The sequence below is a fragment of the Balaenoptera borealis genome (assembly GCF_965194805.1).
Source record: "Balaenoptera borealis genome assembly, chromosome: 19".
NCBI lineage: Eukaryota > Metazoa > Chordata > Mammalia > Artiodactyla > Balaenopteridae > Balaenoptera > Balaenoptera borealis.
The window spans coordinates 66264457-66287378 of record NC_138878.1 but is presented as its reverse complement, the minus strand read 5'-3'; the positions used below and the strand labels follow the sequence as shown (position 1 = coordinate 66287378).

The 22922-nt window shown below is 57.5% G+C and overlaps 3 protein-coding genes across 4 annotated transcripts; 2 read left to right on the top strand and 1 right to left on the bottom strand.

The window, feature by feature from the left end:
• The first annotated feature begins 2444 nt into the window (after positions 1-2444).
• Positions 2445-7934, top strand: UBE2S (ubiquitin conjugating enzyme E2 S). Its single transcript, XM_082368343.1, has 4 exons — positions 2445-2970; positions 3577-3724; positions 5084-5274; positions 7487-7934. The coding sequence occupies exons 1-4, from the start codon at positions 2968-2970 to the stop codon at positions 7790-7792; spliced, it is 648 nt and encodes a 215-aa protein (XP_082224469.1). The 5' UTR covers positions 2445-2967; the 3' UTR covers positions 7793-7934.
• Positions 7935-16184: 8250 nt separating this feature from the next.
• Positions 16185-19075, bottom strand: RPL28 (ribosomal protein L28). The gene is made up of 5 exons (XM_082368349.1): positions 18934-19075; positions 18511-18599; positions 18292-18415; positions 16513-16631; positions 16185-16325 (listed from the first exon to the last, which is right to left on the bottom strand). The coding sequence occupies exons 1-5, from the start codon at positions 19007-19009 to the stop codon at positions 16236-16238; spliced, it is 498 nt and encodes a 165-aa protein (XP_082224475.1). The 5' UTR covers positions 19010-19075; the 3' UTR covers positions 16185-16235.
• A 1279-nt stretch (positions 19076-20354) lies between these two features.
• On the top strand, positions 20355-22862 carry TMEM238 (transmembrane protein 238). Of its 2 annotated transcripts, XR_014237656.1 has the most exons (3): positions 20355-20980; positions 22557-22625; positions 22738-22862. XR_014237656.1 is itself a non-coding variant. In XM_082368344.1 (2 exons), exon 1 carries the CDS (start codon positions 20437-20439, stop codon positions 20971-20973), a length of 537 nt encoding a protein of 178 aa, XP_082224470.1. In that variant the 5' UTR covers positions 20358-20436; the 3' UTR covers positions 20974-20980; positions 22738-22862. The 2 variants fall into 2 exon arrangements, 1 of the variants encoding a protein (XP_082224470.1); XM_082368344.1 differs by lacking the exon at positions 22557-22625 and having other exon boundaries at positions 20358-20980.
• The last annotated feature ends 60 nt before the right edge of the window (positions 22863-22922 follow it).

Here is a 22922-nt window from a genome sequence, read left to right as displayed (position 1 = left end):
GAGGTGACTTTTTTTTTCCCAGCCGCGCTGCACAGGTTGTGGGATCTTAGCTCCCCAACCAGGGACTGAACTCAGTTCCTTGGCAGTGAGCGAGGAGTCCTAACCACTAGACTGCCAGGGAAGTCCCACGAGAGGCGACATTTTAAGCTGAGCCTAGGCCATGAGGAGGACAGAGCGGGAGGAGGAAGGCTCTCCTGGCACAGGGGACTCCCGTGTAAACTTCCTCAGGTCAGACAGAGCTTGGCTTGTCGCAGGGAGACAGACAGAAAGAGGCCAAGGGGGCCTCAGGGAGAGTGTACTTATGGGTCTCATGGGAGTTTGGGATTCATTCGAAGCGCAGTGTGTTGGGGGCTCCTGAAAAGTTCTTAGCAGGGGTGGGGCCTGTTGGGATTTCAGGGGTCAGTAAAAAGCAGCCTCCCTGCGGGCCAACCCCGGCCACTGCCTGTTTCTGTAAACAAAGGCTGATGGGAACACAGCCAGCCCCTACATCTGCACATGGGCTTGGCTACTCCGGGGCTATGGCAGCAGAACTGGGTACGCTGGGACAGAGACTGATGGCCCGCAAAATCAAAAACCTTTACTGAGAAGGTTTGCTGATCCTAATTTTAAGGTGCAGGCGATTCCTTCCTTCTCCCTCAGGTCCTGTCGACGTCAGCGATCCCCATCACGTCTCCCATCCCCACTGCCACCAAGCTGCTCGCCTCCCTCTCTGTTACCGCCCACCGTCCTGTCAAAGCCTCCAACGGCTCCCCAGGACTTGAAGACAACACACCGCCCACCTCGGCAGAAGCGAGAGATGTAACCGCTGCCCCACCTTACCTCTCGGACTTCAGCACCTCCGTCCGACCTACCCTCACTGGCTTCCTGGTGGCGCCCCAAACACACCAAGCGCGATCCCCTCGCCTCGCCTTTGCACGGGCTGTTCCCTTTTCTGGAATGCTTTTCCCCTAGACCTTCTCGTATGGAGCCCAAGTGATCCTTCCTCAGACAGCAGCCCCCACCCCTCCCTTTCTATGCCCTCGGCCCTGACTGATTGTTCCTCTACGTCTTTATCACTCGCTGACGTGATAGGATATACTTACTTGTTTACTGTCTGGCTTCCCCACGAAGATGTCAGCTCCCTGAGCGCGCAGGGATTTTTGTTCCTTTTACGCTCAGCCATATCCCCAGAGCATCCTGCCTGCCACATGATAGGTGCTCAAAAATAAAAGCGTACTGAACGACTGAGGGTGTCCAGAGGGGAATCATAACATCCACCCGACAGGGCTGTTGCAAGGATTCAATGAGATGAAGCATGCAAAGAAACTAGAACAGTGCCCTGCCCAGCGAGCACCGGATCGATCACCACCATTCTCATGACCATCATCAGTTACGTCTGTTGGGTGGACTTTTGAGATACAGCTCAGTCTGACCACCACCTCCGCCATGTCCCAAGTGGGGGGGGGGGGGCTGGGCAAGTCACTTGACCCCTCTCTTCCTTCAGGGTTCTCGAGTGTTAACTGGGCCGGACTCCTCTGCACCTGGCGGGATAAGACCCAAGGCGAGGCGCGTGGGATGCCCGCGTGCGGCCAATCTGCCACAAACTAGTCATGGCTACGGCGGTGGGCGTCTCTGCACGTTCCTGGCCCCTGTTCCAGAGGCTGGGGCCCCCTGAGGAGTCTTGTCGGGACCCTCTCTTACAGGGCAGAGAGGGCCTGAGGGGGGCGCCGCGGCCGCACCGCACAGGAGCCGAGGAAGCGGGTCAGCTCCCGGGCCTCCCGCTCTCAGGGCGCCTACACTGGGCCGCCCGGGGCGCTCTGGGCCGGTTCCCCAGACAGGGAAAGGGAGTCCCGGCGAGGCCTGGCTGGCGGGAGGCCGCGGTCAGTCACAGGCAGGGCCAGGCCCTCAACAAGGGCTGGGGGCTCTTCCTTCTTTCTCGGGCACAGTCCTCACAGGAGGAGACTGAGGCCTGGCTGGGGCCAGAGGTCACACACTGGACGGCCAGGCGTCTAAGCCTTCAGCGCCGGGCTGACTGGTCTTGGAACCTCCGGGACACACCACGCAGGTCACAGGTCATTCTCAGCACAAAATGGCGCCTCGGAGAAAAACGTACAACGATTCCCAGCACCCACCCCCACTCCCGGCTGAGGAAGGGGAGCGGGCATCCGCGCATACTCATTTGCATACACAAAACCAACGAACTTCATTGGCTGCGAGCGCCTGGGTCCGCGCTAGGCAAGGCTCCCATTGGTCGCTCACCATTTCTCTCGCCGCCCCCCAACCCCCTTACTGCCTTCTCCGTCAAGGATTGGCCCGCGCGCGTCTCGTGACGCCACTCCACGACTGCGCGTCCCTATTGGCCGGCGCGCCTTCTATCGTCCTTTTAAACCGCCAGAGTCCCACCTCCCTTCGCCCTGCCCAGGCTCCACGGCCGACCGTTAGTCGCGTGCGTGATCTCCTGGGCGTCGGGGCGCGCGCGTGCGCCAGCGTCTCATTCAAACGGGCCAATCAGCGGTCGCGTCGCCCTTCACGTCCTCTTCCACTCTACTTCCCCTTCTCCGCCACTCCATCCTCCCGGATCCCCTCCCCGACCACCGCGCACCCGCATTGGCCGGCCCGCCGAGCGCACCCTCCCCAACTTCGGCCCGCAGCTTGCTGGAAGGGAGCGAGCCCGTCGAACGCCGAGGGCCGTGCGCGCTGACGTCACGGGTCGAGGCACGGCGAGAGGGGGCCGCGAGGGGGCGCGGCCTGTGGGCGGATATAAAAGAGCGGCGGTGCGCGCGCGGCCGGCTTAGTGCGGCCGGGCACCGGGGGTGGGCGGAGTTGTGGGCGCGCTTCGCGGCGGGCGTTGGAGGCAGCGGGGAGCAGAGCGGGGCCACCGGGGCCTCGCTAGGGCCGCAGCGGCAGCAGTTGGGCCCCCCGCCCCGGCCGGCGGCCGGAGAGCGCAGGAAGGGGGCCGGGGGGACCCGCCCCCGGCCGGCAGCAGTCATGGTGAGCGAGGCGTCCAGGCCCGGGAGGGGTAGTTGGGCCCTCCCCAGAGGAGGAGGCGGGGGTCTCAGGAGCCTCTCGCGGGCGGCTTGGGGGGTTGGAGGGCCCACATGGGTATCCCGGGCCTGAGATGGGCCCAGAGGCCCTCCTGTAGGCGGGGCGGGGCGGGAGGGGAGGGCCCGGCCGAGCTCCGGGCTTTTTGGCCCGCCCGTGGGTGTTTCGGGAACAACGACGCTCCGCCGCCGTCTTCAGGCCCGAGTTGGGATTTCCAGGGTGGTCTTACCAAGGTTAGGTGGGGAAGGGGGACCGGCATAGGCCTCGGGCCTGCCCGGGATCATTGGGGGGCCTTGCGGAGCTACGAGCGGGCTTTGGGGTCTTCTGGGGAAAGTGGAGTCATCCGCAAGCCCTCGGCAATCCGCCCTATTTCTAGTGGGAGATCAGCTTGGGGCGGTCGTCTGAAGCATCCTGGGTTGGGGGTTCTGGGAGCTCGGGGTGACTGACAGCCTGGGGCTGCAGGAGTAAGACTAGGGTGCCACTGCATCCTAGATCCTGCAAGAGGCACCGGGCCCTGGCTCTGCCTCTGGCTCACCCCCTTGTCTCCATACCTAGAACTCCAACGTGGAGAACCTGCCCCCCCATATCATCCGCCTGGTGTACAAGGAGGTGACGACACTGACAGCTGACCCACCTGACGGTATCAAGGTCTTTCCCAATGAGGAGGACCTCACTGACCTGCAGGTCACCATCGAGGGCCCTGGTGAGTGTGGGAACAAGAGGGAGGGGTGCACTTCCTAGATCCTCGTCAATCTTAGAGCAAGGATAGGAGGCTCCCACTGTAGGGTGGACTGCCAGACCCTGAGGACGCAAGGGTAGACATGACAGGCACACCTGTTACACATGGTGCTCGCTGTATGCAGGGCAGGACACTAGAAGTGGCAGGTAATTGTGTATACTTTCCCTGTAAGTGTTGTGAGAAAAATTCTGGGGGCCAGGAGAGCATATAATGGGGCCTTACCTGGGTTTGGGTGTTTTCTCCATCCTGAAGTATGGGTAGGAATTAAGTGGGATTGGGAAGAGGATGCCAGGTGGGGAGAAGTGTCAGCAAAGGCCTGGAGGGGAGGCTGGATCATCTGAAACTCCTTCCTGCCACCAGTGTTAGGTTCTCTGGGGACCAAGCAGAGAACAAGCCAAATGCAGGCTTGCAGGGAGATACCAGTAATAACCAAATGACTACAGAGGATCGTTTGATCTTGCAGAGTGGTTTAGCAGGTCGCTTCACGTGCACTACATTTAAGTTATCAGTTGAATTTTTACAATTTAAGTGAAGAGTATGTGATGAAGGACCTAGTTTGGAGTTGAACTTGTCGGGAGGGGGTCAGGGAAGACTTCCTGAGGAACAGAAGAAGAACGACTTGTGAAGCTTGTAGGGAACAGATCTTTTAGGGCTTGTAGGCCTCTTTTCAAAGGAGTCTGGAAAGGAAGCCTTTGGAGGGTTTAAAGCCGGGCCAGTGGGTCGCTTCAGACTTCACTTTGACGTCGGCGAGGGTGGGGATAGAATCTGGAGGCTGGTCAGGAAGCCACTGACCATGGGCATCCATCAGGTGAGAGAAGTGGTTCCGCTGGACTTGGAGGTGGGCTCAGATTCAGGAGTGGACCTGGAGGTCAGCTGCCCAGGCTGTGATGGGTTGGACGTGGGGGCTGGGGCACGAGGAACAGCCACGGGTCTGGAACAGCTCCCAGTGTTTGCTGCGGCAGGGAAGACCACGGAGTGGACACAACTGTCCTGACATTTGCCTGAGAGGCTTCCAAATAGATGTTTTTCCGAGGAGCTGAGTGGGCATGTGTGTCTGTGCCTCTTGGGAAGGGTGTGCTGTGCCTTCACTTGGGAATGAAGAGGGATCTGTGGGTGGGGCCCACCAGTCAGGGGGTTAACTCTGAGCTGGGGATGGTGCCTGTGGCCCCCTGGGAACCTGGGCCTGTCTTCCTCTCGAGAACCCCCCGGTCTGGTGGAGGAGGCGGTGGGGCACTTGCCTCGCAGCCAGACCGTGGAGACTGGGTTTTGGGGGTGCCTGGAAGGCCTGTGCCTCCTGACGCTGTCCCCCTCTCTGCATTCCAGAGGGGACCCCATACGCCGGAGGCCTCTTCCGCATGAAACTCCTGCTGGGGAAGGACTTTCCTGCCTCCCCGCCCAAGGGCTACTTCCTGACCAAGATCTTCCACCCAAACGTGGGCGCCAACGGTGAGATCTGCGTCAACGTGCTCAAGAGGGACTGGACGGCTGAGCTGGGCATCCGGCACGTGCTGCTGGTGAGTTCTGCCCGGGCCCGGGCCTCCCTCCTGGGCGCGTCCCAGTGACGTCCAAGCCTCGGAGCCTTGCTTCTCTTCTAAAGTCAACGCTGAAGTGGTTGGGGCTTCCACATAAGAATCCAGATTTCCAGCTTTTCTGGAAGGGTTGGCAGTGCCCAGCTGCCTTTGCTGTGGAACAAGTGATGGGTTTGTGTAGCGGGACGGTGTTCTGACAGGTACAAGTCAAGCATCTGGTTAGGGTGAAGATAGACTTTCCAGTATCCAGCAGCGTACAGTTCATTGGTGCTTCAGTAGTCACAGCTTGTACAACCATCACCATTGTCATTCCGTTGTTTCTCAGCCAGGGGGGGTTTTGTTCCATTGGGGACAGTTTTAATGGTCACAGCTGGGGGTGCTACCAGCACCTAGTGGGTGGCCACGGGGAAGCTGCTGCACATCCTGCCGCAGGGACCACCCCGCGGAGAACCATCCGGGCCCACCTCAGCCAAGCGGAGGTGGAGACAGCCAGACGACTCGTGCTCCAGGGTCCCCATAGGCCACTCAAAGCATGTAGGTCACCTGATGCCTCTCCACCCTTCTCACAAGGTGAAATTTAAAAAAACAAACACTGAATTTCTAATGAGCCCCTGGGGCAGTTGGTAGGGAGGATGGGGAATTGGGGTTTCCTGCAGGGCCCAGGGGAGGACTGAGCACCAAGGTAAACAGACCCCAGACCTTTCCCTCCTCTCCCTGGAGCGCCAGTGGTGGCTGCCAGCAACACCAGAGATGAGCACACAGAATAACCCCAAGTGTCCCCAGCGACCCTAGCGCCTGCAGTGCGGGGCCCAGGCCAGGCTCAGCCATGGGAGGGCAGCTGTGGGGAAGGCTGGTTGTGGGGTGCAGTTGTCAGAATTAGGGTGTGATCCTGGTCCCTCATGATTATCAGTGATGTGTGTTGGGCCAGGTGCTTTGGGGAGTACTCGTTACTGCCCCCATTTACAGGTGAGAGAGCATTTCACCTGCTCAAGGCCAGACAAGTTCTGGGTTCCTGGGGTGTTCTGTGTTCCCTTTTAGAATGAAAGTGGAGGTAAAACAAACACGGCTTAGGGGCCACAGCTGTCTGTGTAGACTCCTCTTAGAAGGGTCCATTGGGGGCTGGCTGGTCACACCTTTCAGCCTCGATTTACTCTGCAGTTAAAATGGGCGGATTGGGCTTCCCTGGTGGCGCAGTGGTTGAGAATCTGCCTGCTAATGCATGGGACATGGGTTCGAGCCCTGGTCTGGGAAGATCCCACATGCCGCGGAGCAACTGGGCCCGTGAGCCACAACTACTGAGCTTGCGCGTCTGGAGCCTGTGCCCCACAACGGGAGGGGCCGCGATTGTGAGAGGCCCGCGCACCGCGATGAAGAGTGGACCCCGCTTGCCGCAACTAGAGAAAGCCCTCGTACAGAAACGAAGACCCAACACAGCCATAAATAAATAAATAAATAAAAATTAAAAAAAAAATGGGTGTGTTAAGGAATATTGAAGACTCACTTCCTTCTTGGACCACTCTCTGACTGTCCTCGGGCATCAGTCTCTGTTTATGCCCTGGTGCCTTTCTCTTGGGTATTAACAGCTTGTCCAGCCAGGGTTTGTGCCTCTGCCCTTGAGACTCCTGTTAAAGCCAGCGATAGCTCTAGCTTTAAGCATCTTCCTGTAGTGTAATGTAGAGCTAGTTGTCTAGTTGCTAGTTGCTAGTTCCTAAGTTGTCCCCCTCACTTCCTTTTTTTTTTTTTTTGACTGCATTGCATCTTCGTTGCTGCGCACGGGCTTTTATCTAGTTGCAGCCAGCAGGGGCTACTCTTCGTTGCGGTGCGCAGGCTTCTCATTGCAGTGGCTTCTCTTGTTGCGGAGCACGGGCTCTAGAGTGCAGGCTCGATAGTTACGGCTCGCGGGCTCTAGAGTGCAGGCTCAGTAGTTGGGGCGCACAGGCTTAGTTGCTCCGCGGCATGTGGGATGTTCCCGGACCAGGGCTCGAACCCATGTCCCCTGCATTGGCAGGTGGATTCTTAATGACTGCGCCACCAGGGAAGCCCCCCGTCACTTGCTGAATGACCTGGGGCGAGTCACTGGTGGCGGGGCCTGCAGGCGTGTGCCGTCCGGGGGAGCGGTGCTAGGAGCGGGGGCCGCAGGGCCGGCCGGCCGTGTGAGGTTTGGGGGGCCCCCCTGACCCTGGCGCTCTCCCCACAGACCATCAAGTGCCTGCTGATCCACCCGAACCCCGAGTCTGCCCTCAACGAGGAGGCGGGCCGCCTGCTCCTGGAGAACTACGAGGAGTACGCCGCCCGCGCGCGCCTGCTCACCGAGATCCACGGGGGCGCAGGCGGGCCCAGCGGCGGCAGGGCCGAGGCCGGCGGGGCTGTGGCCTCCTCCGCTGACCCCGTGGCCCCCGGAGGGGCCGAGGGGCCCATGGCCAAGAAGCACGCGGGCGAGCGTGATAAGAAGCTGGCAGCCAAGAAGAAGACGGACAAGAAGCGGGCGCTGCGGCGGCTGTAGCGGGCTCGCCTCCCTCCCTCTCCCACCGCCACCCGCCTGCCCCCAACTCTGTCTCTAAGTTATTTAAGTTATGGCTGGGGTGGGGGAGGGCACGGGGGCACTCGGACCTGGATTTGTTTTTCTAAATAAAGTTGGAAAAGCAGCTGCTGTTGCCTCCACCAGCCTGGCTTTGAGCAGCGGGCCCTCCAGCCCGAGTCTCCTCGCGGGCTGAGCACAGGGCCCTCAGCTCCGCGGGCCTCCTGCTGGGGTCGGGGTGCCCTCTGTCTGAGGGGTGCAGTGCCAGGCACGGGCCTGCTGCTCATCTCTCCTGCCCTTGTTCTCCTGAAATGGGCACAGTGGCCGGGCAGTGGGTGTGGGAGCCCTGTCTGTCTGCCATGCGCTGGGGCACTTGATCCCGCTCTAGCCAACAGAACATGTTCCTGTGGATTTCTGTATCACATATCACAAATCCCAGGCCTGAGGAGACACCTGTCTTACAGTCTGTGTTGGTCGGAAGTTGCTGTGATGGGCTGGTCACTGCTCGGGTTTCAGAAGTGAAGCTGAGGATCCACCGGGCACGTTCCTTTCTCGGGTCCTCTTCAGACTCAAAGTTGGCGGGATTCAGTTTCTTGGGGTTGTAGGGCCTGGGGCTATCCCCAGCTGCTAGAAGCTGCCGGGGTTCTCACCCCACAGCCCTCTTTTGTGGGACCCAGTTGATTAGATGAAGCTGATGAGCCCTGGGTGATAACTTGACTGCAGGAGCACGTCCCAACGTGGTCACAGGTTCTGCCCTCACTCCGGGGGTGGGGGCGGGAGACCGGTGCACGTCAGCTTCCTGCACGCAGCTGGCGCCCCGCGGCATGGCCCTTCTCCCTGCCCTGTTCCTTCATCTGCAGGAGGGCAGACCTGCTGGTCATTGTACCTCTTGGACTGTTATGGAGGGTCAGGTAAGGGCCGCAGACCCGGACAAGTGTCGGGGTTCTCGGCTGGTGGGAAAGTAGGGAGTGGTCCATCTTGGCAGAAACCAACGAAGGCACAGATGGGGAGGCCAAAGATTTTGTTGCCCTCTGTCAGGCTCTGTGCCGGGCCTTAGGACACAGTGTCAAAATGATCATAAAATACAAAGAGAAAGGAAAGCCTGGTATGCCAGTTTTCACAGTTGTTTCCTTTGTGATCAGCAAAGCCTGGAAATAAAACCCACATGTTCACCAATGGATGAATGAGTAAAGGAATTGTGAATTCACATAGTGGAATACTACTTAGCTAAACACTGATAAAGTAACATGCTGAGTGAAGCCATATACGGAAGAATACAAAATACTTGATTCCATTTATATGAAATTCTAGAACAGGCAAAGTTAGTCACTAATGGCCAAAAGCAGATGACTGGCTGGCTGAGATCGGGGAGGGTGAAGTGTACAGGAGTGTGGGAAGGCTTTGGGTGTGATGCGCACGTTGCAGATCCCGATTATGGTGGGGCTCACGGGTGCAGAATGATGTCAGAACTTACAGAGTATATACTTAAAACAGGTGTATTTTACTCTGTGTAAAGTATATCTAAGAGAAGTTGATTTAACTTTTTAAATCAAGGACTTCTGTTTATCTAAAGCAGAATGAAAGACAAGTCAGTGGGGTTGTATGCAAGACATACAATCGAAAAGGACAAATCCAAACAAATGTATAAAGAGCTCCTACAAATCAGTAAGAAACAACACAAAAGTTGGCAAAAGCACTTGCACAAATGCTTCACAAAAGGGGAAATCCCAACGACTACCAAGCACATGCAAAGATTCCCGTCATCACTAGTGATGGGGAAAGTGCAGTGTAAACCAAAGTTGAGACCACTATGCTCCCGTGAAACTTGCCACAGTGATAAGATCTGACAACGCCACTTGCAGAGCCACGGATAACTCTCCTGGCCCACAGTGCGACCCTGGCAGGAGCGTGAAATGGTAAAAGTCACGTGGGGACGCAGTAGTATCTCATTACTCAGCCTTCTAGCACACGTACCATGGGCTGCAAAACCACATTTGTCCTAATTGCAAGCAGTATAAACATGCTTGTACATTCAAGGAGCAACACTATACAACACAAAAGTAGTGGGCCATCACTACTTCCCGCAGCGTGGAGAACTCAGCATCAGGCAAACAAGCAAGTCACAGGAGACCCACAGTCTGAATGCCTTCGCACACAATTCCAAAACCGTCAAAACCAAGCTGTGCTGCTGAACACACACCTTGGCGGTAAAGCTGTGAAAGCAAGAAGACTGTTCCCCTAAAGCTCAGGACACTGGTTACCTCTAGCCAGTAGGGAGCCCAGGAGGGAAGTGTACAAATATGTTTCGTGTGCTTTTCTCTGTGTCTGCTATATTTCAGAATTCTAACAACATGAAGAAGCTCATTATGAGATATGGACCAATCTCCAAAATACGTGAGAAAGAGCAACATGCAAATGCTGTACAAGATAGGCTACCATTTCTGTTTTTGTTTGTTTTAATTTTGTTTTAAATAGGATGTGGGACTTCCCTGGTGGTGCAGGGGTTAAGAATCTGCCTGCCAATGCAGGGGACACGGGTTCGAGCCCTGGTCCGGGAAGATCCCATATGCCGTGGAGCAACTAAGCCCGTGCGCCACAACTACTGAGCCCGCAAGCCACAACTACTGAGCCCGCATGCCACAACTACTGAAGCCCTCCCGCCTAGACCCCGTGCTCCACAACAAGAGAAGCCACCGCAATGAGAAGCCTGTGCACCGCAACGAAGCCCCAATGCAGCCAAAAATAAATCAATAAATAGGATGTGTATTTGCTTGCATATTCATCGAATGCCTCCGTAAGGTTACATCAGCACCTGCAAATACTGTCCCAAGAAAGAGAGCTTGGAATACCATGTGCATGTTACCCATTCAAAAAACAAAGACTTAAGAAAAAAAAAGCAAGCAAAGACTTGACTTTTTTAAAATTTTAAATATAACAAGAGCTTCTTCAATGAAACGGCTCCCTCTCATTCCCATCTCCCCACACGCAACACCCAAGTCCCTTCATCAGGGACAACCAATGTCAGCAGGTTCTTGTGTATTTTTCTGGGGAAATTCTATGCAAACGTAAGCAAATTTAAACATATGTTCTTTCTATTTTTTTATTTTATTTTTATTTTTTGGCCACACCATGCTGCTTGTGGGACCTTAGTTCCATGACCAGGGATTGAACCCGCTCCCTCGGCAGTGAAAGCGTGGAGTCCTAACCACTGGACCGGCAGAGAATTCCCATAAACCATAAACGTATGTTCTTTTACGTCCTGCGTTTCATCTGTGTATAACACGGCACATCGCACCTGGGCTTTTCAACTTAGCACATCTTGGCCATCTGTCCTGCAGCACTCACAGCCCTTCCCTGCCCTCAGCTATGCCACACTGAGCTGGAAGGAATGACCTTTGTGCATGGATCCCGTGGCACACAAGGAACAGAGTCAACCTTTTCAAGTGACATCCCTGTGCCAGAGGGCAACATTCATTTGTAATTCTGTACCGATATGGCCAAACTGTTCCCCGTGGGTTTGTACCAATTGACGCTGTCAGTGATGTAAGTGTGCCCATCCCCCCCACAATGGCCTCATTAAGTGCACTTTGATTTTTACCCAACTTTTGCGTGTTTCTCAACCTGAGAGGTGAACACTATCTTAGTCTATCTTTAAAAGTTTTTTTTTTTTTTTAATTATTTTTGGCTGCATTGGGTCTTCATTGCTGCAAGCGGGGCTACTCTTTGCTACGGTGCACGGGCCTCTCATTGCAGTGGCTTCTTGGCACATGGGCTTCAGTAGTTGCAGCACACAGGCTCAGTAGTTGTGGCTCATGGGCTCTAGAGTGCAGACGAAGTAGTTGTGGAGCATGGGCTTAGTTGATCCACGGCATGTGGGATCTTCCCGGACCAGGGATCGAACCCGTGTCCCCTGCATTGGCAGGCAGATTCCCAACCACTGTGCCACCAGGGAAGCCCTAAAAGACTTTTTTTTACAACAGTTTTGGAGTTACACAGAAATCGTGAAGACAATACAGTGTCCCCGCCACCCTTGGGTGCATCTCCTCCATAAATGCTACGCTAAGTGAAGGTGCTGAAACAAATGTGCTGGTTTTGCTGTGAGAACCTGGCCAAGGGCCACGGGGGTAACAGTCAGGGTGAACTCAGCAGGCCTGGGGTGCTCAAGGCCCACAGGTGGATGACTGTGAACAGTTTTCAAGATGAAACACAAGGGACTTCCCTGGCCGTCCAGTGGTGAGGACTCTGCACTTCCACTGCAGGGGGCACGGGTTCAATATCTGGGCAGGGAACTAAGATCCCACATGCCAGGCGGCATGGTCGGATCCGGGGCTGGGATCCGGGGCTCCTTGCATGTCTCCAAACCACGTGCTCATGTCATTTTCATAATGAAAGACTTTAAAGAATAGATTTTATTACAGCAAATGACTACAAGAGAAACAAAGAGATTTTTTAAATTCCTGGACTGGGAAGAAACAGCCTGGAGGGAATGCGGCCGAGGACACAGCGGTGTATTCACAGAACTCACGCAGACCGGGAGCCACAGGCACTAGCGTGTGTGGATTTGTCCTCAAAGTGCTCAGAAGAACACGAGCATCGTTTGGTGTGCAAACAGTTACAGAAACGGGAGGACATTTGTGATTGTTTTGAGCCCATCTGCTCAAGATAATTTATACTAAACTGTTCATTCACGCAAGGAAGATCTGTGGGCTTGTCCTGGCCAGCCATGTTACAAGCTTTCTGCACATTTAACCTCAAGGGCCTTAGGAAGTAAGGTCTATTCACATGCACGTGTCACAGGCACAGAGGTTGAGGAGTGACGGAGCCCTGAGGTATCTGAGGTATCCGTGCAGATGGAACTATAATCAAGGCCAGGCCCTCCCATGAACAGAGCACGTCTCAGCGCTGAGTCTCCACTGCTCTGAGTGACCCTGTGCGGGGCAGCTGCCGAGGGTGCGCCCTACACTCTGCAGACAGATCAGCACTGGAGACAACAGCAGCAAACCAAACCAGGATCTCTGCATTGCGGAGCCCTGAGGAATCAGACACTAGAAACGACCTTATTGTTTCACCTGTAGGGAAACTGAGGCGCAGAGAGACTAGTGACTCACCCAAGCGCGTAGGAACTGACACGCGGAACTGGAGGGGGATGCTGTGGGTGGTGGGGGACGGGAGGGGTGCGGGCATCTCTCTGGGCACTTGCCTGTAATGCCACCGCTTCCTGGCCCCACTGTTCCTGCTGAGAAGCCAGCAGTGAGTCTTACTGCAGTTCCCTTGCATGTGAGTTGCTCTTCTCATGCTGCTTTCCAGATTTTGCCCGTCTTTGGCATTCAGCGTTTTTACTATGATGTGTCTGGGTATTTATGATTTTTTAAATCTTGTATTAATTCTTTACTTGCTTTTCCAATTTCCATGCCGACATACATCACTTGTGAGAAAACAAAGTTTGCATAGATGGCCCCCCATACAAACCACACCTGCCGCCAGGCTCTCTCCTTCCCCAGGAGGGAGATGGGAAGCTGAGGCCTGGAATGCCTGCAGCACTGGGGCTGCAGCAGCAGAACCTCAAGACTGAGACCTGTTCCCTCCCACCAGCCCTCTCCTGGTTCCACCTCCCCCAAGTGCCATCCAGACCCCTGGCGTGGCATCCCCAGCCCAGCCAGCCCTGATGGCCCGGCCACCCGCAGGGCTAGAGGTCCACAGACTGAGTGAGGCTGTGTTATGAGGAGGAAACAGGCCACAGAGGGAGGTAGTTATCTTGGGGGTTCAGGTGACCAGCCGGACTCCACGTGGGCTAAGGGCCTAGAGGAGCAGGGCTCTGGGGCAGACAAGGAGACGGACCATCTGACGGCCGGCCGCCACGGGGGGGAGCAGACGCTGGGTGCCCGGCTAAGTCCTGGCTCACAGGACACACCCGCTAGATGGACTTCAGTGCTGTGGAGAAAAATGAAGCCGGGGTGGGGGTGGGGTTTTGATTTTTAAGAGTGGCCAGAAGAGGGACTTCCCTGGCAGTCCAAAGTTTAAGACTTGGCGCTTCCACTGCAGGGGGCGCGGGTTCAATCCCTGGTCGGGAAACTAAGAACCCGGATGCTGGCCAAAGGGGAAGAAAAGTGGTCAGGAGACCTCACTGCCCTGCAACATGTGAGAGTAAGAGGCCCTGGCTCCCTGTGGGGAAGCACCTCCCAGAGGAACAGCTAGTGCAGATGCTCCCAGGCAGAACCGCGTGGGCTGGGTGGACAGCAGGGGGCTGGGCGTCCGGGTGGAGATGGGCCCGACCAGCCAAGGCTAGGGGGCTGCCTTCCACTAGCAGTGGGATGGGAACCGTGGGAGGGTTTTGAGCAGGTGTTAAGTCGCCTAAGTTCCACCTGGAACTAAGGATGCCACTCCAGCTGGCTTGAGGACAGACCCCCGTGGGGTGAAGGTGGATGGTCCAGGGGAGAAAGAGGGTTCGGCAGGAAGCGATCAGGTTCATGTCCACTGAGGAAGGCTGGAGGGGGCAGCAGGGTGGGAGGGGGGTCAGGAACTGTCTGGGTGTGTGGAGCTCCTGGGCCCCAGCACAGAGCTGTGAGGTGGGGGCAGGGCTGTCGTCTCTGCACAGGGTCCTCAGGATGGCAGAGACCTGAGTCCTTGGCCCATGGCATAGTGGCTGGCACATAATAGGTGCACAGGAAACACACCACGAGCAATGACGTGGGTGACCTTTACCCATCTGAGCCTCGGTTTCTACATCTGTAAGGTGGGGATGATATCTGCTTCATGGGGCATCTGGGGCAGTCAGAGAAAACAGCCACTCCTCAAGTGTACGTGTGTGTACGTGTATGTGTACACACGCACGCCACAGGCCCATCTGAAGTTACAGAGACGCCATCCAGCTTGTCAGAGGCTTAAAACACTATGCCAACAGCTAATTGCCGCACTTACCTGCATTCTTTAACCCAGGGGTCCTCAAACCCCGGGCCGTGGACCAATTCTGGTCCGCAGCCTGTCAGAACTGGGCAGCACAGCAGATGAGCGGCGGGCAAGCGAAGCTTCACCTGCTGCTCTCCATCGCTCGCGTTACCGCCTGAACCACATTCCCCTCGCCCAGTCCGTGGAAAAAGGGACTTCCACAAAACCAGTCCCTGGTGCCAAGAAGGTTTGGGACCGCTGCCTTAGCCCACGTAATTCTGACAAGAGGCAGAGAGATCCAGTTACTTGCCCAAGGCCACACAGCTAGCAGCTGAGCTGGCAGAAGGACCCAGGCAGGTGCCCAGAGGCAGTGCCCACGAGCCCACGTCACGGCTGTAATAAACACAAGGAAGCAACCAGGAGAACCTACGTTAGAGCCAGCGGTCAGAAGAGACCTCTGAGGAGACAGAGCGGCGCAGCCTGGGGGAGGGCCGGAGGGCGGCCAGGAGCAGCTGAAGGCAGCGGGGAGGGCAGTCACCTGCTGAGAGCAGGAAGCAGGTGAGGGCCGGAGCTGCAGGGACGCTGGGCTCACCCCCAGTGCAGCCGGAGGCAGACACGCTAGGCCAGGTGGGCTCCTCGCCAGAAAACGGCTGTGTAAGGACACGCCTGCTGGCATGGCAGAAAGCCCGAGGCTGCCACCCTCCTCCTGGGTGGCCGGTGCAGCTCGTGTTCCCCTCCCCCAGCTGTGGACAGAGTCCCACAGGCTTCTGGACTCAGGAGCTGCACTGGTGCCCGTGAGTGCAGTTCTGGGCCCAGAACCAACGGCCACGGCATACTGAGGGCCCTGTCCACCCCAAGTCCTAGGATGCTCACTTCACACCTGCAGGGCCCCCTGGAGAGGCCGAGTTGCCCCAGGACCTGCCGTGGGAGGGCCGGGCCAGCCTGCTCCTCACCCCAGCTGCCACTGGGGTTTCCAGACCACCCCAGGAGGAAGAAATGGTCTACAGCGGGGGTCCCAGCCAGCAAAGACCCAGACCGTAAACGCTTCCTCCTTCAAAGGCCACACTGCCAACACTGCTGTGCCACAGGCCACAGAACTACACACAACAGAAGGCGCGCTGACCCTCGGTCTAGATGCCCACCCCTCAGGAACCTTAAACGTTAAAAAAGCAAAAACTTCCACTTTATGTCTCTCTTGAAGCTTTGTCATGCATTAGCAGAGTATGGGATCACGCTGATTCTAGATTTTACTTAACCTGCGGTTCCTTTTTTTGCGGTACTGAACAATCACCTCTGAGCGTCGAATGTAAAAATTCACACCAACGCCAGCCCTCCGTGATGGGCAGAAACGATGGGCCAAGGACACACACGAAAGCTGGGGCTCAGCTCCCCCACCTGGACCTGGTCCCTCCAGACTCACGACACTGGGACGACCATGTGCTGCCGGCTGGGAGGGGAGCCCCTGGGGACATGGCCTGGAAGGCGAGGAGGCTGAGGCAAGTCAGCTGACAGCTTTATTGCATTGGGGAAGGGGACAGATCGCTCAGGAGCTCTTGGTGGGGCGGGTCCGCTTCCTCTTCACCATCACAGGCTTCTGGCTGCGCAGGATGGCGCTGGCTCTGCGGATGGCAGCCTGGGAGGCGAGGCGGGCTCAGGTCACACACCCCACCAGCTGTGCCCCCCACCCCCGCATGCCTCCCAGATGGGCGACGTTCCCTCTTCCCCAGAGCGCAGTCCTTCACAGCACTGGCCAGGCTCCCTGAGTCCCCACTGTGTAGTCGCCTCCACCACCTGGCATCAGCTCTCCAGCCCCCACTCACCATCCGCAAATCCGGGCGGTACTTGTTCTTTCGGATCATGTGCCGGATGCTGCTGAGGGTGGCCCGGGCGTTCTTGTTGATGGTGGTCCGCACGTAGGAAGTGGCTGGCTTTCGCTGGCCTGGTGTGGTGGGGAGAAGAGGGGCCCCAGGGGTCAGACGGTCTGGACCTTTGGTGCCCACCCCCGGGGTGAGGGCACAGTCCCACCCAGAGAACCCGAGTGCCCGGACTGTGTGAGCCTGGGAGGCAGCCCCATCTCCAAGCATCAACTTACAGGACGATGGCGAGGGCCACCACAGGCCAGGTCCTGCACCTGTATAGGCGTCTCCTCCCCAGCCTGTCCCTGAGACACAACACTGCTCATCTCACTGCACCGAAGGGGAAGCAGAGGCAAAGGGACCAGGACTCCCTTGCCCAAGGTCACAAGCACAGTTGTGTGACTCCAAGGAGAGCCTGGGCGAGGTGGGCACTTGGCACCACGCTGACCAGGTGGCGAGCGCTCCCCAGAAAGCAGCTCTGGCTCCTCTCCCTTCCGCACCCTCCTGGGCCCTAGCTACCCGCTCAGCAACAAGTGTCTGAAACGCCAAGCTGTGAGGCTGGGGTGATGTGGAGCCACAGGAGGACCAGGGGTAAGAAGAGGCCTGGGGAAAACACCTGCCCCTCACCTGTGCACAGGTGGAGTTGGACTCCCCTGCCCAGAATAAAAAGGAAAACACCCCCTTTATTGCGCTAGAGACCTGATGGGGTCCTGGCTAGGATCCTGTGCTCCTAGGTTTCCCCCCAGATGCCAAAGACCCTGTACCATACTGGAGATTTCACGTTAGCCTTCTGACCCCAGAGGAGAGCCCATGTTACCTCCTCAGGTCAACCCGATTCCTGACAGCCCAGGAAAAGCCACCCAACAATCCAAGAAGGGAAAGCAAAGGTTTTGGGACCCAGCGCACCAGAACAGGGTTCTCAGGAGTGTGGGAACCTGAGAAGCCCAAAAGCATAAGCAACTGCTTGCTCCTGGGTCTGTGCTTCTGGGAAGGGAGATTAACCCCCTTCCCTCTGAGAACAGAAGGCAGCAGACGTGGCTGCTGCTGTCACTGAACAGGACACAGGGCTCAGAACCCAAAGAGAAATCAGTCCTGATCAGGGACCCGGGAAAAAGCTCATTCCTATCTCTTAAAACCCACTGCCCACCTACAAACAAAAGTGTTGCGGGTGCGACACCATGACTCAGCTGTTACCCAGAGACACCCCTGCCTCCCCTTGACCTCCTCTAAGAGTCTAAAAGGACCTGTCTGTGCCTGAGGCACAGGGAGGTGGGATGCTGAGCGCCCCATTCTGAATCCTCGAAGCCAGAATGGGAGCCAAACTACTGCTTCAAACCCAAGCTGTCACTTCCTATGCGGGAGCTAGAAGGCAGCTCCCCATCTGTTTACCTGAATTTTCCCACCGGTGGAAGCAGACTTCCACCTTCTTCAAGGATTTATTCTGAAAACGTCATCAAACCATGCAACCCTGTAATTTAACCCTGACAAGCACGCAGCGGAGTTCACGTGCTTTTAATTTCTCCACTTTTCAGATGATAAGCTCACACAGCTGGTGGGCTAGCTTGGAGAGGAACCAGCCTCCCAGGCAAACATCCTGACCCCAGGAATTCTCCGTTCAATAGCAGAATCACTCCCGCGGCCCAACAGTGAAAAACCACAGCCCCACAGTGAAAAACCACAGCCCACAGCCCCCTGCCCCGGATGGGGGTCTGTTGCCTGGGCCCAGCCAGGGCAAATGCTCACCGGATCTCCGCTTCATGACCACCACGACCCCTTTGCCGTCCGCCGCCGGCTCCACGCCCACAGTCTTGCGGTGAATCAGCCCGTTGTAGCGAAAAGAGTTGCGGGCCTTCAGGTTATTGGGTTCCTGGGAAGGAGGACGCATCACGGTCATGAAGAGGAAGGGGGCACAGCAATCGTAAAGGTCCCTCCCTCCGACCCACGCGTCAGAGCCCCGCTTACGGTGCTATACGTCTGCTTATTCCTTTTGATCAAGAAGCTGGAGCAGTTCCGCACGACCATCCATTGCAGATGCGCGGACATGGCGGCAGCTGCGGAGAAAGGGGCGCGGGAAAACGTCAGGGGAGCAGCAGGCCGACGCCGGACAACAGAGAAAGGGTGCGTTTGGGGACCTGGCGAATGGGAGCACCGCGTGGGCCGAGAGCGCCTAGAAATTTGCCAGGCGGGGCTGGGCGGCCTAAGGTGGCGGCGCTGAACCTGGGCGGCCGAGACTAACTGCGAAGGACGAGAGGTGAGAATCCACAGCGACCTAAGGCGGCGGGGCCGGAGTGAAGTCAAGAGCGCGAGGGGCGCAGTGAGACAGGCAGGCAAGGGCACAGACACCCCGGGGCAGGCGCGAGAGGCGGTCACGCGGGAGCAACTCACCTCCTCTCGTGGCGGCGGCCGGATACGGAAAGAGGCAGGCGGGGGGCGGGGCGACGCCTTTAATAGCAACACGCATTTCCGCTTCCTCTCAGGGTACGCGCGCGCCGTCGCCTGTCCCCGCCTCCTTCCGCCCGCCTCCGAGGCAGCTCGGCCACGTTCGGCTATTTCCTCCAGTCAGTCTCAAACCGTTCGGGGACTTTCGGAACTCTTCGGCTGGGGACCCGAGGGCGTGTTCTCGACGCGGAGTGGTACAGTTCCGAGGGCCCTTCGTGTGTTTTCGGAACTCCACGGCTGGATTTCCGAGTGTGTCCCTTTCCAGAAGTCCCAAGCCCCTTCCTCAACGGCTTCTCTCCAATATTGCCACTCAGAGCTTGGCACAGGGTGGGTGCTCAATAAATATTTGTTTTATGAATGAACTTGTTAGTGCGTGAACCACACAAGGACTTCGGGTGCTTCCACGTTCTTCGTAGGCCCTCGGCTATTCCCGACGAAGGCAGCAGGCTCAGTCGGACATTTTCGGAACTCTCCGGAAACACTTCCGAAGGGCGGCCAGCTTCCCTCTTATTGGCCCATGCCCGCTTCGAATCTCTTCGGAAACACTCGGTCTCCATTCGGCCACGTTCGGAAACCTTCGGCTAACCCCGGGAGCTCCCTCTCAATTTGCCCTCCCCTGTGTCCTCTTAAGCTCCTGCACCATTTCGAGTCTAGAGAAAAGCCGGACGGAGCCTTCTCGCAGACTGTCGCCCATTTCTTCTAAGGGCGAGGTGTGTTTGGAGGAAACGAGATTTGCCTGGGAAAGGTCTTGGTTCCTTTAGGGCTTGCATACCTGTTCGCCCAGCTTATTTCCTGTGCCTCGCGGACTCCAGCCCTATTCTCCCCCTCCATTCCGCCCTATGTCACACCCGTTACACTTTAGGGAAGTTTATTTTCTGTTGTCAGGGTCCTCTTTAAGGGGCAGGAGCCTCGCCTGATATACCTCTGAGTCCTCAAGCCTCACCAGCACAGGGCCTGGAGAGACTCCAAGTGAACAGAAGGAATGACGGTGCTTTATGTCACCTCCATTAGGGCACCTTGAGTTGTGATTATGTCCAGAAACTCCTTGAAGGCAGGGGCCTTGTCTGGCCCATCTCTGTGCCCCTGGACTTCGCCGTAATGAGTCCTGACAGTCCAGAGGCCCCAGGAGAAATCTGAGCAAACAGGAATGTTGGGGTTTGCCCTGCTGCCTCTATTAGAGCACCCCGGATTTTCACCATGCGCTGCTTCAGGCTCCTTAGGATGCAGGGGCCCTGGGCCGCACTAATCTGTGCGCCCAGCTGCCCCCAGCATCGGCTTCTGAGGGCCAGGGCGCCCCCGGGCCGGGCCCGACCGCACCCAGCCCAGCTCAGGTGACCAGGCGGGTGCCGGGCACACCTGGCGCAGTCCCCTGACCCCGCCCCGGACCGGGCCGCACCCGGAACGCGGAACGCTCTCCGTCGGAGCCAGCCGCTGCGGTGGAGCAGGGCCATGGCGGCGGCGCCAGCGGTGTGCGCCTCGCAGGGGCCCCCGCCTGGCGCACCGTCCCCGCCGGCGGGCGCGCCTGTGCCCGCGTCGGGCCTGGGCCGCTGCCGGTTGGCGCTGCTGCTGGCCGTGGCGCTGGACGTGGCGGGCATGGCGGCGCTGCTGACCGGCGTGTTCGCGCAGTTGCAGGTGCGCGGCCGCGACTTCGGCGACCTGCTCATCTACTCGGGCGCGCTGCTCGTCTTCCTGAGCCTGCTCGGCTGGATCCTCTGGTACACCGGCAACATCGAGATCTCGCGCCAGGAGCTCGAGCGCGACTACGGCCTGCGACCCTCGGCGCTCTCCCGCCTCGCGCGAAAGCTCTCCCGCCGCTGGTCGGCGCCAGCTTCCTCCTCCGCCGGCCGGCGCGCCGCGCCCGTCTCCTGGGGAGCGCGCGCCGCCGCCCGCACGCCCCCGCCGCACGCCCCCGGCTCCCGCCGCGTGCGCCTGCAGCTCGTCTCGCTCGAGGCCGGGCCTGGGGCGGCGGGTGCGGGCAACGAGTGAGCCCGAGGTGAGGGGCGGGGAGCGGGGCGGGGCAGAGGGGAGAGATGGGGGGACCGAGGGACAGAGGGGAGATGGAGGGACAGCGGGAGAGATTGAAGGACAGTGGGAGAGAGGAAGAGACAGACGGAGAGCAGGAGAGGTAGTGCGAGGGAGGGAGGGAGGGAAGGACAGAGGGGAGAGATGGAGAGACATCAAGGAGAGATGGAAATGGAGAGGGAAAGATGGAGAGACAGAGACAATGGGGAGAGAGAGACAGGTAGAGGTCAAGATTGGAAGGCAGAGAAGCAAAGACTAGCGGAGACCCAGAGGATGAAGACCTAGAGACAGTAGGCATGGGTGCAGACTGGGGAGAGACAAATGAGACCCTGCCCCCAGACGTGCGTGAGGGCTGGAGAGTCACCTTTAGCTCCACCAACACTTGGAGGTGATTCGTCCCTGTGCTCCAGTCCCCAGGTGCACCGAGTCCTGTTTCCCATTTAATCCTCCAAGTATAACAAAGTCTCTGAGGTCACTGCTATTACTGTCCCCACCCCAGGGAGGACACTGAGGCCTCAAAAGGTGCCACCTCTTGCCAAAAGGGAGGTACCTGTTGCACTCTCCAGAGTGCACTCCTCTGCCAGAGACCTGCTGTGGTTCCCTGTTGCCCTCTGGTTAAATCCAAGCCACTCACTATGTGTGTGTTTGCCACATCTCAGCCCCACATCTCCTGCCTTCTCTGTAGTTAGAATGACCTCCCTCAGTCCACGATGGCCAGGCTGTCTCACACCAACTGGCCTCTGTCCATGCCTTCACCTACACTGGGGGTGCCCTTGTTGTCTGCACTCCACTCAGAAAACTTCCCAGGTGTCTTTTCAGATCCAACTCAACTTCAGTGCCTTTCTCTGGGTCTTCACATTGTCTGAGTTACCCTTGTTATTGCTTGTATCACTGTGTGTTGTATGTGTGTGTGCTGATACTGTCTCTCCCACCCAACAGGGAGCCCCTGGAGGGTAAGGCCTGGGTCTCTGGTGTCTGTGTTAGCTAACACAAAATTTGGCATACAATGCAGAAATAACCACCTGTGGTTAAAATTACCCCTGGAAACACTTTACCTTGCCCAGAAGTCCAACACAGCTGGGTAGACCTCTGCTGCTAGAACCACTTGCCAGAAACTGGCCAAGCTGACCGGCCTGTAGGCCCCTCTTAGAAGGAAAACGGGCCTTTCCAAACACAGGACTCCATAATGGCAGGGTGAGGTGGTTCCAGCACATGAGGGACAGAGAACTGGAATTTTAACAGAGGGGCCTGTAGGTCCTGGCTCTGGTCACTTCTCTCTCCCTCTGGGACCAAAATTAGTTGAGAAGATGTGCAGAGCCTAACCCATCCTATGTCATTTCTCCCCCCATTTCATCTTCTCTGTCTCTGCCTGTCCTTCTCTTTGTCCCTGTGTCTGTCTCAGTCTATCTCCCGTGTCTTTTTTTATCTTTGTGCCTCTGTCCTTCCCTCGACATATGTGTCTCTCCCTCTCTCTCTTTTGTGTGTAAGTCCCTCCGTCTCTGCCTTTCCTTGCCTCTCATTCCCCACCTTGTACCACTGGGTTCAAGGCACAGTCGCTGCCGCACGTCAGGGCACGGAGTAATGAAGGAGCCAATGAGCAAGTGCGTCAGTCAATGGTGAGGGACTGAAGCGGGAGGAAGGGGCCCCTTCTCCTGGGCGGTGGTCCTGGGATGCAGGGATACACGCAGGGGTCCTGAGCAGCCACTAACCCCACCCTCCCTCCTACAGACGAACGCATGGCCACACCTGTCAGGACCCGATGGAGGTGCGCAGCTGCCCCCGTCATCATCTGGCTGCCAGGATGCCTGCGTGTCCTGCATCTATCCCCCCCTGGATAAAGGGCTCTGCCTCACTGTGCTGCGTATCTGTCTGGGGAGGGACGGCACTGGGGCAGGGGTGAGGGAGGGGCTGCC